Raw genomic sequence first — 12,491 nt, 5'->3', positions numbered from 1 at the left:
CTTACACATAATATTCAAGCCAAATTGGAGTTAATTCAGAAGATAATAAGGAAGAATTATAATTAACATTGTTGATCTTGTGGGTAAATCGGACAAAGCCCAAACATTATACAGCATCTAAGAAGAAACTAAATGGGCTTAACAAATCAAGGAAGAAAAGACAATTCATTACTCCAAAAAAAAAGAGCGACATGGTTGATTGATAGGAATTTAAATCTAATTCTGACAAAAAATTAATTTACATTTAATGTAAGTAAAAAAAAAAAAGAAAACCTAATGCAGTAATGCCAACAATCAATATCACCACTCAGACCAAAAAACAAAAGGAATGTCAACATCACTACCGAATTCTTAAGTACCTAATAAACAGCACTTATTGTCAACATCAAACTCAAGTGTCAATAAATAATAAGCCTAAATGGGGAGTTTAAATTAATGATAAACTCACTTATTTATTTAAATAAGCATTAAAATTTAAATTTTATTTTATATATACAGTAATTTATTAACTAATTTTTTATTCATGAACAACTAAAATAAAAAAGTATACCATTAAATATTAAAAGAAAGGTGCAAGCGCTATTTTATAAGAGGAGTACTAAGAATTAATAAATTTTGTGATTTATAATTATTAATTAGTTATTATTAATATTTTTAATACTATAAAATTATATTAATAGTATTGAATTATTTATTTTTTTATTAATTAAATATTAACCAAATTTTAATAAAAATACTGTTCATAAATAACCAAACTAATAACATAAAGATTATTATTGGGGCTTGGGTAAAATGTGATTGATTGCCAAATTCATCCATAAGTGTGACAAAGTGTTGTTGCTCAAAACCTCCACAGCTTCGGTACTTCCCATCTGCTCACAAAGCGATAATAGTGAATAGGTTGGCATATCAAATGTTATGTCACACATCAAAACTGCATGAAGGAGCCAAAATTAAACAAATATTGCATGACATATATATTATCAATCATGAAGGCCCCCCCATCAACTAAAATTGTTGAGCGTTATTTAAAAAAAAAAACGGTTTTAGTAATTAAAAGATTTAGAGTTGCCATCTCTATGATGCAGGGGAGAGAAATTTAATAATCACTTACTTTGGCCTTATGTATATAACTCATTACCTATATTTCCTAGGTTAACTTTAAGAGTGTATCTATTTTGTACTTTTAGGGCAGGTTAAAATTATAAAATTAAATTTTTTATTAATAATGTTTATTATATGGACATATATTAATTAAACTCTAACTCTAATAGACTAATTAATGATAAAGTGACTAAGATGAACCATTATTCAATGCTAATAAATTTACATTCTTTTAATATCCCAGGAGTCGCTGTTTAAGACCGGAAATTATCGTAATTTTTTCATTCAATTATTCAATGTTAATAAAAGACGTGTCACTTGGGTCGTGATATCATTATTAAAGTAAGAAACTATGAATTCATATAGTAATGAAAATGAATAATATTGACAAATATGTATTAGTGGTTTATTATAATATGAGTTGACCGGTCAGAATCAAATTCATGCAATAACTTTCACACGTGTCAGTTTTCTACGACATGGCACGATGCCATAGGTCATTATTCCTTTTCAAAAGAAAAGTAAAAAAAGTTGAAAAATCAAAGCAGGGGTAGTTTAGTCATATTATAAATTCGTACAATGGAAAATTTGAGTCTCGCCGTGGCAAGAACGGTGCTATTCATATAAAAGCTTCCGCTAGTTCTTCTCTTAAACACGATCGAGAATCGAAGAAGAAGAAGAATGCAAACACGATTTTCACCTGAAATCGATTCTGTAAGTCTCTGCTTATGCGTTCTCTCGTCGTAGCTATAACTTTATTTTTTTTCCCCACCAAATCAATTCTGGTGCTCGCGTTTAGCTTGCGTTTTGTGGAAGCTCTGAAAATTTTCGGTGTTGTGTTGTATTCGTTTTACCGTTTAGGTTTTGAAATGCAGATCAGTGATGCAATGTGGCTGTGAAATCGCACAGTTTGCTTCTCGACGTGGTAATTTTACTTAAAACGCAGCGTTAGTTTCGTTTTTTGCGTCGTTTAGAAGTTCACGATAATAGTGGCAGTTTTTTGTGTTGTTGGAGTATCGGAGCAAGAAATGGTTAATCTGTTACTCGTTAATGCAATAAACAACATGCTACTAACTTTTTTTTATCGCTGTTAAGTTTTTTAACTTCGGAAGTAGTTACTCTCTGGCTCTCTGTATCTCTAACATGTTATCACTAATATGCAAATTTTTATTACATTTTTATTGTGTATAAGTCGCATGATATGCATCCACTGTTGTCTTCACTCAGATGGAAGGATAGATAGTTGTATGCATGCATATAACTAAAATGCGCACTGATTCCGGCGACTATGCTGTTTGTGGCTCATGCGGGGATCACTCTTTTTGTTTTTGAAGGATCATATGTTTGCTTCATAGTCTGTATAATTACCTCTCTCAGGTGAAAATATCTTGAATTGATTAACAGAGACAATAAGTGGATGAGAATCATGCATCGCAAGTAAGAACACGTTTTTTTCGTACTCGTTTTTCGGTGTTCACTAAGCCAAAAATGCTGAAATTAGTTTATTATTTCTGCTGCAGTGTAGTTAAAAGATCAAATGAGGGTTCCAGGATTATTGCCACAGCAACTATGGGAGTTGCTGTTGGATTTTTTATTGGTATTTCACTTTCATCCTTGCATTTGACTAAGGTAATATTTGTAACTGTTATTATTTTTTCTTTGCATCAGACATGTGTAATCCTTTTTTATTTTCCTTTTTTCCATCTTCTCTTTTTTTTCCCCTTTTTTTCTTTCTTGTTTTTCTCCTGTTATATTATGCAGATTAGCTTACTTTCAAATGTGGAGAATTCTTTTGAAGTAGGATCTTCTGGAAATGTAAATCCTGAAGCCTTAGGGTCAGTTAGTTTATTTAAGGTAAGTTCTATGCTTATTCTTTAGATACTTGTATAGGAATGCACTTATATTATCTGAAACATAAATGGCTGCAAGTTTGTCTATTACTTAATTTTATTTTTTCACAAATGCTACTTCTACAGATATATGTTCCATCAAACCCTCGCGGAGCAGAATTACTACCCCCAGGAATTATTGTATCAGAATCTGATTTGTATTTGCGCAGACTATGGGGCGATCCAAGTGAGGTATGATATGAAGCAGTTATTTGCTATGCATGAAATTATCTGTGGTAGTTATTGATTCTCTTAGTATTATAAATGTCAGAATTCAATCCCCTCCCCCCTCCCCTCTCTCTCTCTCTTTCTCTGTCTCCCTCTTACACACACACATGTGCATTTGTTGTCTATGGGTGGTGAACAGAGAGCCATGCCGACTTGTTTAGCAATTTTTCCTTCACTTAATCTATGTTGCAAATGATATAGGAAAACAAAATCAAAATTATTTCCCCCTGGTGCATGCTTAGAATGCCCATATGGGTGGTGTAGATGTAGACTTATCTCAATTCTGTCAAGAAGTAACTCCTATGAATCATATGAATGAGATTATTACGTGTGAGTGTATGAGGAGGTTTGCTTGAATATGTTGGTTAGCTTATACAGATAGTGCTTACATATTAATACATCTGTTTCCCTAGTATCCTATTCACTAAGCTTGCAATGAAACACCAAATTCTGCAGGATCTGGAGAAAAAACCAAAGTATTTGGTGACATTTACTGTTGGTTATGATCAGAGGCATAATATCAATGCTGCAGTCAATAAGGTTACAGAGATGGACTGTGCTTATTTATGTGAATTTATTTACCCTTTTATACTTTATTCAAATGTACTTACCATCAAATTGTTTTGTAGTTTTCTGATGATTTTGCAATTTTGCTCTTTCATTATGATGGTCGGACTAGTGAATGGGATCAGTATGAGTGGTCAAAGAATGCAATCCATGTTAGTGTAATGAAACAAACAAAATGGTATATACTTTCCATTTTTCCTATTGTTTTTATTTAAATTAATCTGTAAGCCTTTTATAACACACACAAAGACACACAGATATATATATATATATATATATAGAGAGAGAGAGAGAGAGAGAGAGAGAGAGAGAGATTATTATTCATTGACTCCTTGAGTTCATATTAGTTGCTTCTTTCTTGATGTATTGTAGGTGGTATGCTAAAAGGTTTTTGCATCCTGATATAGTATCAGCTTTTGAATATATTTTTATCTGGGATGAAGATCTTGGAGTGGAACACTTCAACCCAGACGAGTATTCCATCTTTTCAATCTGCTCAAATTTGACATTATATGCAATTTTCCCTCTTGTTAATTAGATGCATCTATTCACCTAGGTTTATCAACATAATTAAAAAACATGGTTTGGAGATCTCTCAACCTGGTCTTGAGCCCAATAACGGATTGACATGGGAGATGACAAAAAGGAGAGGGGATAGTGAAGTTCACATGTATTATTCCTTTATCCTTTCTGTTTTCTACCTTTAACCACTTATGTAATGAGGTGCTTCATTGTGACTTTCAATTATGTTCTTAACACGTTTAATTATGTATTGGTGAATAGGGTTACTGAAGAGAAACCAGGTTGGTGTAGCGATCCACATTTGCCTCCTTGTGCTGCGTATGTTCTCTCTTTCTCCTTGGTTGAAAGTTAATTCTTATATTGTAATTGCATTGTCATGTTCTTTTTCTACTTAGACGTTATCATTTATTTTGTTCTTTTAGATTTGTGGAAATTATGGCTCCTGTCTTTTCTCGGGAAGCATGGCGATGTGTTTGGCATATGATTCAGGTATTTATTTATTTTATTTCTTATCACATATTTTACTTTTGGTAATTTCTTTTGCATAAAATATGTTGGTTATAGCTAACGAATAGGTGATTTTTTGTTTTTCCCATGCATGCAAACCAATATTACCCTGATGAACTTCCCAACTATGTTTACTTGTAGAATGACCTAGTGCACGGATGGGGATTGGATTTTTCTCTCAGAAGATGTGTAGAGGTAAGCAGATTCCATTATCTATTTATTTTTACGCGTTCCTAATGCTAGGACTTTGAAACCATGCGTATTTACATATTGTTAGTGGGTTTGAGCTTGGGCTTTGACTCCAGTACTTGACCTAATTATTGAGAGTAGTATTGAATTAGGAATGATATAGAGTGAGTGAGCAAGTCAGCGAGCCTTCTTAGCCTACAGTTTTTTTGCTTCTTAAAAGAGCTTTTGATTTCTTTCGTGTTAACCAATATAATATTTGAAGGGTTTATATTATGTGGAGACCTGTATATCTTGTGCTAAATATGAGGTTACATCTCATGGCTAGAATGAAATTACTCCAGTATGGTATGCTCTAATCGAACCTAGTTTGTACGGTTTCTGTAGCCTGCGCATGAAAAAATTGGTGTAGTTGATTCACAATGGATTGTTCATCAAGTAATTCCTTCTCTCGGACTACAGGTTAGTCATCATCCAGTAGCTTAATTTTTCTGAGAAAGAGAATTTTCAAGAAATAATTTTTCTGAGATGTGAATGAATAACTTTTCAGGGAGAGGCTGACAATGGACAAGAACCATGGGATGCGGTATGTGATGTGTGAATTTCACGCGTTCACTCTAATCAAACAGTCGTTTGCATTCACATCTTCCATTTCATGTTACCTTATCTTTTAGGTCTTATTAGAGCAACAACCAGATGCATATGTATATTTTGCTGTTTGCCAAACAGATGATATGAACATTACGAGCCATAGTTTGATTCTTTTGGTGTGATGACCTTTTCAGGTGAGAACGAGATGTAGAAATGAATGGGCTGAGTTTCAAGCTCGCATGAATGATGCTGATAAGTCGTATATTGAAGGACTCAACAACTATCGAAAAGGTTAACGAATGAACCTATGCCGCAGCCCCTCCTCTGCCTTCCCACTGTACATGTTTTACTATTACGTACACGTAGGATTTTCTTGTGTATTATTGGTTTGTTTTCCCAGTCCCCACGTGCTAGGTGTATTTTCTGAGCTTGTGTTCTTTAATATGATAATATCCTTGCATTTTTGACACGCATCTCTACTCTAGTTACAAAAAGTAAAAGAAAGGTAAGCACGATTCAGCATTTTCCCCGAGTATACAAATTGTAGGTTCTAGTAATGGTAAAGGGCTAAAGTAGTTGCGACAAGAGAGGGTATCCTCTTTTCACTGATAGCTTAGGTTTGAGGCACTCGTTGTTCTGTGATTTTGATGGGAATTGGAATGGTGAACGGTCTTTGACGAACAGAAAACAATTGTCGGAAATTTTCAGTTGTTACTAACTAGTGTTTGGAGAGACAGATTTTGAATCTTATCCAACGATAGGAGTCGTCAAAGATATGAGCTGTGAATATGAATGATTATGAGCATGGCATGATTCTTTAATAAGATATTCTTAAACTTATTTATTCTGAGGAAAATGATACGCACCTAAAAAAGATGGTAAAAGGACAACTATAAATCATAGATAGACGACGAATGAGAAATCATGAAAGACGTTTGAATCGAAAGACAAGAGATCGTGAAAAACTGAGGAAAAGACTTTTTTCCTTTTCCAAACAATGATTTTCTGCCTGCCATTGTCGAGGGAGAGAGAGGGAATCGTGTTGCCTTACCAAAAGTAGGTGGAGATTGCAGTTAAAAGTTGGTACCTTATATTATTATTATTATTATTATTATTATTATTATTATTATTATTATTATTATTATTCTCATAAAGTTACGCATAGTGGAAATTTTAAAAAAAGAAAGATTGAATGCAATGATTTATATGATGCTCATATGCGATGAAATCCAGACAGTTTAGAAACATGCATCCAAGGAAATTGAAGAAGAAATAAGAAAAACACTGTTTTATTCTATTTTATTTTATTAAATCCTCTTTTGTAATTAGCTAATTAGGAGTGAGGTCGAAGTCTGTTGGAATGGAGTTGGAGAGTGTTGCTTGAAATGACAAACACCTCACTTAATAAAACGAAACGTTGGTTTCATTTACCTTCCTGACTTGTGAGTCAAGAGTTGTTTAGTATTTTGTTTCATGAAAACCCTTAATATGTGGCACTGGGACACAATGTAGCAACTAATTGGACCAAAAATGCCCTTTTGATTTTAACATCTCATCGGTCGATTCTCGCTCTGTGCTCTTTTTTGCTGCTTTGGACCAAAGAATAAAAACCGTGACATAACATTCTTGTGAATACACCAAGGGCATTTTAGTAATTTAAAATAAATGAATGTCACAAATCGTGGTTTTTTTCTTTATTAAGGGGAACATGTTTGTAATGCAATGTGTTGACTATATTGCTTCAAATTGCCGTTAAACTCCCGCCAGCACCAAGAAGCTAACGGCGTTAATTAGGCACCAACCGAACCATCCAAATTAAATAAAGCCACAAAAAATGTGCATAAGCATTCCCATACAAGCTTGTACCCTCCAATTTCTCTTTGTATCTTAGAATAAATCTATAATAGAGCTCTCTCATCTTAACCTTACAACTTGAGTGGCTTATTGGAGTTGTGGAAGCCCTTTACGAACACATTCTATAATCATTTCTACATTTCCTAAGTTAAGGTATGTAATGTATATTGTGAAAATAACTATATATATAAGAACATTTTCTTTTTCCTTCTCTTATTGTGATGATCACTTTCAGGGATCATATTACAACATATAATAGCTCCTAGGTCGATCTCAATCTATATTGTTTAATCCTCTTAATCAAATACTATATAAGGTACGTGCTAGTGAACTATGATTTACTGACCATAGAGTAAAAGGACACATTCTTCTTGATGACTTAAGTGTCCAATAGTATATAATAGGTATTTGAAGTTAATACTTTTGTGGATTTCATTTCTTTTTCATCATATTGGATAGATTATGTTATGTACTAAGTCCTGAACTAAGAATCATGGAAATTTTATTGGTAGAAAAAGATGGGAGAGATGTCAAGCTTCCAATTGGGTGTTATTGGTGCACTATTTCTCTCAGTGGCTTCCTCTGTCTCCATTGTCATATGCAACAAAGCCTTGATGAGCAATCTTGGCTTCCGTTTCGGTGATTTTCATTATCTTTTTCTGTCTTGATAATATATAAATAGTTAATAAATATCATGTGTATATTTAATGTGTACAATGACATAATGTCTAAGTAGATAAAAAATTGAGATTTTAAGTAAAATTAAAAGAAAAAATTGACCTAGTAGTAGTAGAAATATCATAGACTGAAATGCCTCATTCAAAATCGTAATATCAAAATATTTTAAGAGTTAAATCAAAATTCTAAATATTATAAGACATCTTATGAGATACTAAAACTACTCATTTGATTAATTTTTTCAATTTGTGACAGCCACAACACTTACTAGTTGGCATTTGATGGTGACATTTTGCACCCTTCATGTGGCTCAACGCTTGAATCTATTTGTGAGCAAATCCATTGACATGAAGACGGTCATGCTCTTTGGCATTCTAAATGGCATCTCCATTGGATTTCTCAATTTGAGCCTTGGCTTCAATTCCATTGGATTCTACCAGGTTAATTAATTTAATTATCTCAATGTATTAATTAATACCATAAGTCAATCATAATATTAAATTAAAGTTCATAAACACTAAAAAGATGATAATGTGTTGCAGATGACAAAACTGGCAATAATACCATTCACAGTGCTACTAGAAACTGTTTTCCTAAAGAAACAGTTCAGGTACTAAATATTAATAGTAACAAAATAATTGAATTTGGAAATTAAAGGGTAATTAATGTTTAATTTACTTACTGCAAAACCTTATGATAACATTATGCAGCCAGAAAATAAAGTTCTCTCTATTCCTATTACTTGTTGGAGTTGGCATTGCTTCTATCACAGACCTTCAGCTCAATTTTGTTGGATCCATTCTTTCCCTTCTAGCAATCATAACTACATGTGTTGGACAAATTGTATCCTTCAATGCTCTCACTCTTATTTTTTTTTTTCTAGAACATAATTGTAATTATTATTGTTATTGATTAATTACTATGATATTTAAGTTGGACCCTTAACTTTGTGCTTAATTTAGCTTACAAACACAATACAGAAGAAGCTGAATGTATCTTCCACACAGTTGCTATACCAATCTGCTCCATTCCAAGCAGCAATTCTTTTTGTTTCAGGCCCTGTAGTGGATCAGCTCCTCACCAAGCAAAATGTCTTTGCATACAAATATTCTCCTATAGTATTGGTAATTATTAAATCCAATTGTTTTTAAGATGTGCAATTCGATATTCTAAAATGATCTGTTAACTTTTTTACTAGAGACAAAAAAATAGCATCAACTTCTTATTTAGCATTTATTAATTGTAGCGATAATTAATAAATGCTAAACAAAGTAAATTTAGGTTGTTTTAGCTGATTTTTTTGTTGTCTTTCAAACATTATTGATAGATAGATATAATATAGCTAGAATTTTAATATGAAAGTGTGACTTATATATTCTTAGGTGAATTTACTTTGTTAACAAAATTTCAGGCATTCATTGTGCTATCATGCTTGATAGCGGTTTCTGTGAACTTCAGCACATTCCTAGTTATTGGAAAAACATCTCCTGTAACGTACCAAGTTCTTGGCCACCTCAAGACTTGTCTTGTTTTAGGATTTGGCTACACATTGCTCCATGATCCATTCACTGGAAGGAACATCATTGGAATACTTGTTGCCATTTTTGGTATGGGATTGTACTCTTATTTCTGCACTGAAGAGAACAAAAAGAAACAATCAGGAGATCTTCCATTATCCTCTCAGGTACTTGTTATCATCTTCATATGATACGGCGTTTGGTAATTGTTTTATGCCACAAAATACAAAGATACTGAGATAATAAAAAAAACATAACGTTTTTTATTTTTATTGACAAAAACTTTGATAAATTTTATCTTGAGTTTTGTTTTTTTTTTACAAATTGCATCTTGGGCTATTAGAAATCTTTTTGCATGTTTATGAAATTTTGTTGGCTCTTTCTTCTTGTCATACTGTATAATATCTAGAAGTTTATGACAATTTATTTTTTCTTTTTCTTTTTTTTAATTAATTATTTTTCACAGGTTAAGGACAAAGATAACACACCCCTTTTGGTTGGGAAAAACAATACTGGTCATCAAGAAGAGGAAAATCATCATGAGGCTAAGAAATTAAACAAAGAGTCATCTATTTAAAAAAGAATTTGGCTCTGTGTCATTTAAGATTTCTTATTGTATCTTGGGGTTCTTTCAATATATAGGGCTCTTTAATATTCAGTGTAAATCAAATTTTGTTTAATAAGTTTTCTGTAACTTTAAGTCAGTGCATTATTTCCTTCAATTGCCAGCAATGTGTATGTTAAACTACAGGAAATATAGCCTACTTGAAATTGTATTCCTTTTTTCTTTTCTATAAAACTTCCATTCTTTTTAATAATATTACTCAAAAAATGTTACCAATTACCACTTTTGGTTTCTGCTTTCTAGTCACTTTTATCTTTGGTTGTTTGTTTGTTCCTTCATTTGCTTTCAACCTTGCCTCCTCCACCTCCACCTATTTTCTTTGGAAGCCAACACTATAATAATAATTCAACAAATTTTAAGGTTAATTTTATAGGCTAACTTTTTTTACATATTGAAATTTTTATGTAAAATATAAGAATATTTGATTATTTTAATATTTTAATATTTTAATATTTGATTATTTTAATATTTTACGCTACTATAGTAATAGCACAACTCATTACTGACATATTGTAAAAAAAAAAAATAATGCAATTATGTAAAGAAAAAATACCACTGACATTTTGTAATTTCTTTTTTTGGTTAAGATAAAATATTATTAATATTTTATAAAAACACACAACAATATATAACACACTATTTGAGTTAACTTTGAAAAATTCACTCCATTGGTCCAATATAAAAAAAAAGTTATAATTTTATAAGGGTATGCTGAAGAATTTCTTTTATTTTTATTGTAATAAATGAGAATTTAGATTTATTATTAATTTGTTAGCAATTTTTGGTGACTGTAATTTAGCTGTAATAAATATAATCATTCATTTTTTTGTTTTTTAAAATCTTATTTTAGTCAACTTATTTTCTTTTTTTTTTTATTTAACTTATTCATATTTGGCCCAAAGCATAAGCCAAACTCAAAAGTAGAGAAAGTCCAAATTACGGTCATCCACAATCGACCTCTTCACATGTCGGACAAAGTGCTACAAAGCAACACCCTTTATTCCTAACGGAGTTATAAGTAACACTTAATATCTCTCTCAACTTTTAGAAGAAAGTTTCCAATACCACTGGCACTCTTTAAGTATATTTAAGTCCAATACACTTAAAATCTGCTAAGACCTTTGTTTATTTAGACATTGGAGTATTTTACAGGTGCCATCCCCGTCTCTTCACAAACAACTTATATCACCCCATCTCTTCACAAACAACTCGGGGTGTGTTGAAACACGTTGGAGAGGATAAAAGTGAGTTTAAGTGCTTTGAACGTTGTTTTTTGATGTTTAACAACTTTTTTTCTGTAGACGCCAACGTAATTTTGTATCCCAAAAGCTCGTTTACTGGAAGCAAGAAATTATAGCTTCTATGTTTAGGTTTGTTGCCAATTATTATTGATTTTTTCATAATTTTTTCTAAATAAAAAATACTGAAAATATTAAAATAATTATTCTAATTTTTGTACACTATTTATTATTTTAATTTTTATAATATGTATTATTGTTCCTATTAGAAATGATAAATTAAATAAAAAATTAATTATAAATAATAATAAAAATATAACTTGTAAAAAATTAGAATTTAAAATAATAATAAAAATAAAATTATTAAAAATATTTAAAAAAAGTACTAAAATATGTTATTTTATATATTATTTTTAATTTAATAAATAAATATTAATTTTTACTATAAAAAATACTTAAAAAATTGTCAACTTTTATATATTATTTTTTATTTCATAAATAAATATTAATTTTATTATAATAATAAAAAAATTATAATATACTAAAATAGAGTACTATAAAAAATGCTATATAAAAAATACTAAAAAAATAAAAAATTAAATATATTTAAAAAATAATATTATAATTTAATATTATATTTTTTTAATAATTAGTTAATTATTTATCTAAAAGTGATTTTAACTAATATTATCCAAACAATATTTATTTTATCAAAATCAATTTTAATAAAAATTACCAAACATAAATCATGTTGGCACAAACTCACTTCTATCCAAAATCAATTCTACAAAATCACTTTCATTCAAACTCTAGTTTGACCAACATGAATCTGTCGTCCGCTTGACGCCGATTAAGTCACACACACTCAGACGACGGGCCGCTTGACGCCGATTAAGTCAGAAACCATATCACTGAGAGTTTAGACCTTGAGTTCAGGCCCAAATACGATTCAGATTCAGTTTCAGATAACTTTTTTCCTATTTAT

General features: G+C 31.0%; 2 protein-coding genes across 11 annotated transcripts; both read left to right on the top strand.

The window, feature by feature from the left end:
• Nucleotides 1-1,701: 1,701 nt before the first annotated feature.
• On the top strand, nt 1,702-6,116 carry LOC112706804 (uncharacterized). Of its 6 annotated transcripts, none has more exons than XM_025758292.3 (16): nt 1,702-1,818; nt 1,966-2,029; nt 2,482-2,541; nt 2,625-2,733; nt 2,866-2,958; nt 3,081-3,185; nt 3,678-3,761; nt 3,851-3,966; nt 4,161-4,262; nt 4,345-4,458; nt 4,572-4,628; nt 4,733-4,799; nt 4,959-5,012; nt 5,391-5,465; nt 5,554-5,589; nt 5,789-6,116. In XM_025758292.3, exons 3-16 carry the CDS (start codon nt 2,522-2,524, stop codon nt 5,888-5,890), a joined length of 1,134 nt encoding a protein of 377 aa, XP_025614077.1. In that variant the 5' UTR covers nt 1,702-1,818; nt 1,966-2,029; nt 2,482-2,521; the 3' UTR covers nt 5,891-6,116. The 6 variants fall into 6 exon arrangements, with proteins under 6 accessions (XP_025614077.1, XP_025614083.1, XP_025614076.1 ...); XM_025758298.2 differs by having other exon boundaries at nt 1,708-1,818; nt 1,980-2,029; nt 2,625-2,701; XM_025758291.2 differs by having other exon boundaries at nt 1,708-1,818; nt 1,980-2,029.
• Nucleotides 6,117-7,327: 1,211 nt separating this feature from the next.
• LOC112706803 (UDP-xylose transporter 1) lies at nt 7,328-10,490 on the top strand. 5 transcript variants are annotated; one of them, XM_025758287.3, is made up of 9 exons: nt 7,439-7,601; nt 7,684-7,764; nt 7,961-8,087; nt 8,382-8,566; nt 8,669-8,736; nt 8,837-8,969; nt 9,089-9,250; nt 9,538-9,810; nt 10,110-10,490. In XM_025758287.3, the coding sequence occupies exons 3-9, from the start codon at nt 7,967-7,969 to the stop codon at nt 10,218-10,220; spliced, it is 1,053 nt and encodes a 350-aa protein (XP_025614072.1). In that variant the 5' UTR covers nt 7,439-7,601; nt 7,684-7,764; nt 7,961-7,966; the 3' UTR covers nt 10,221-10,490. The 5 variants fall into 5 exon arrangements, with proteins under 5 accessions (XP_072057091.1, XP_025614072.1, XP_025614073.1 ...); XM_025758288.3 differs by having other exon boundaries at nt 7,441-7,601; nt 7,967-8,087; XM_072200989.1 differs by having other exon boundaries at nt 7,441-7,601; nt 7,684-7,852.
• Nucleotides 10,491-12,491: the final 2,001 nt, after the last annotated feature.

Source organism: Arachis hypogaea, chromosome 8, assembly GCF_003086295.3.
Source record: "Arachis hypogaea cultivar Tifrunner chromosome 8, arahy.Tifrunner.gnm2.J5K5, whole genome shotgun sequence".
Lineage (NCBI taxonomy): Eukaryota > Viridiplantae > Streptophyta > Magnoliopsida > Fabales > Fabaceae > Arachis > Arachis hypogaea.
This window is presented reverse-complemented; position numbering and strand designations above follow the sequence as displayed.

What these genes read in the sequence shown, in the direction of transcription:
- LOC112706804 (XM_025758292.3), top strand. Translation starts at nt 2,522, where the DNA reads ATGAGAATCATGCATCGCAA. An exon ending in GAACACTTCAACCCAGACGA is followed by an intron (nt 4,263 to 4,344) that starts GTATTCCATCTT and finishes CTATTCACCTAG; the next exon opens with GTTTATCAACATAATTAAAA. An exon ending in TTCCTTCTCTCGGACTACAG is followed by an intron (nt 5,466 to 5,553) that starts GTTAGTCATCAT and finishes ATAACTTTTCAG; the next exon opens with GGAGAGGCTGACAATGGACA.
- LOC112706803 (XM_072200990.1), top strand. Translation starts at nt 7,967, where the DNA reads ATGGGAGAGATGTCAAGCTTCCAATTGGGTGTTATTGGTGCACTATTT. An exon ending in TTCCTAAAGAAACAGTTCAG is followed by an intron (nt 8,737 to 8,836) that starts GTACTAAATATT and finishes AACATTATGCAG; the next exon opens with CCAGAAAATAAAGTTCTCTC. An exon ending in AATATTCTCCTATAGTATTG is followed by an intron (nt 9,251 to 9,537) that starts GTAATTATTAAA and finishes ACAAAATTTCAG; the next exon opens with GCATTCATTGTGCTATCATG.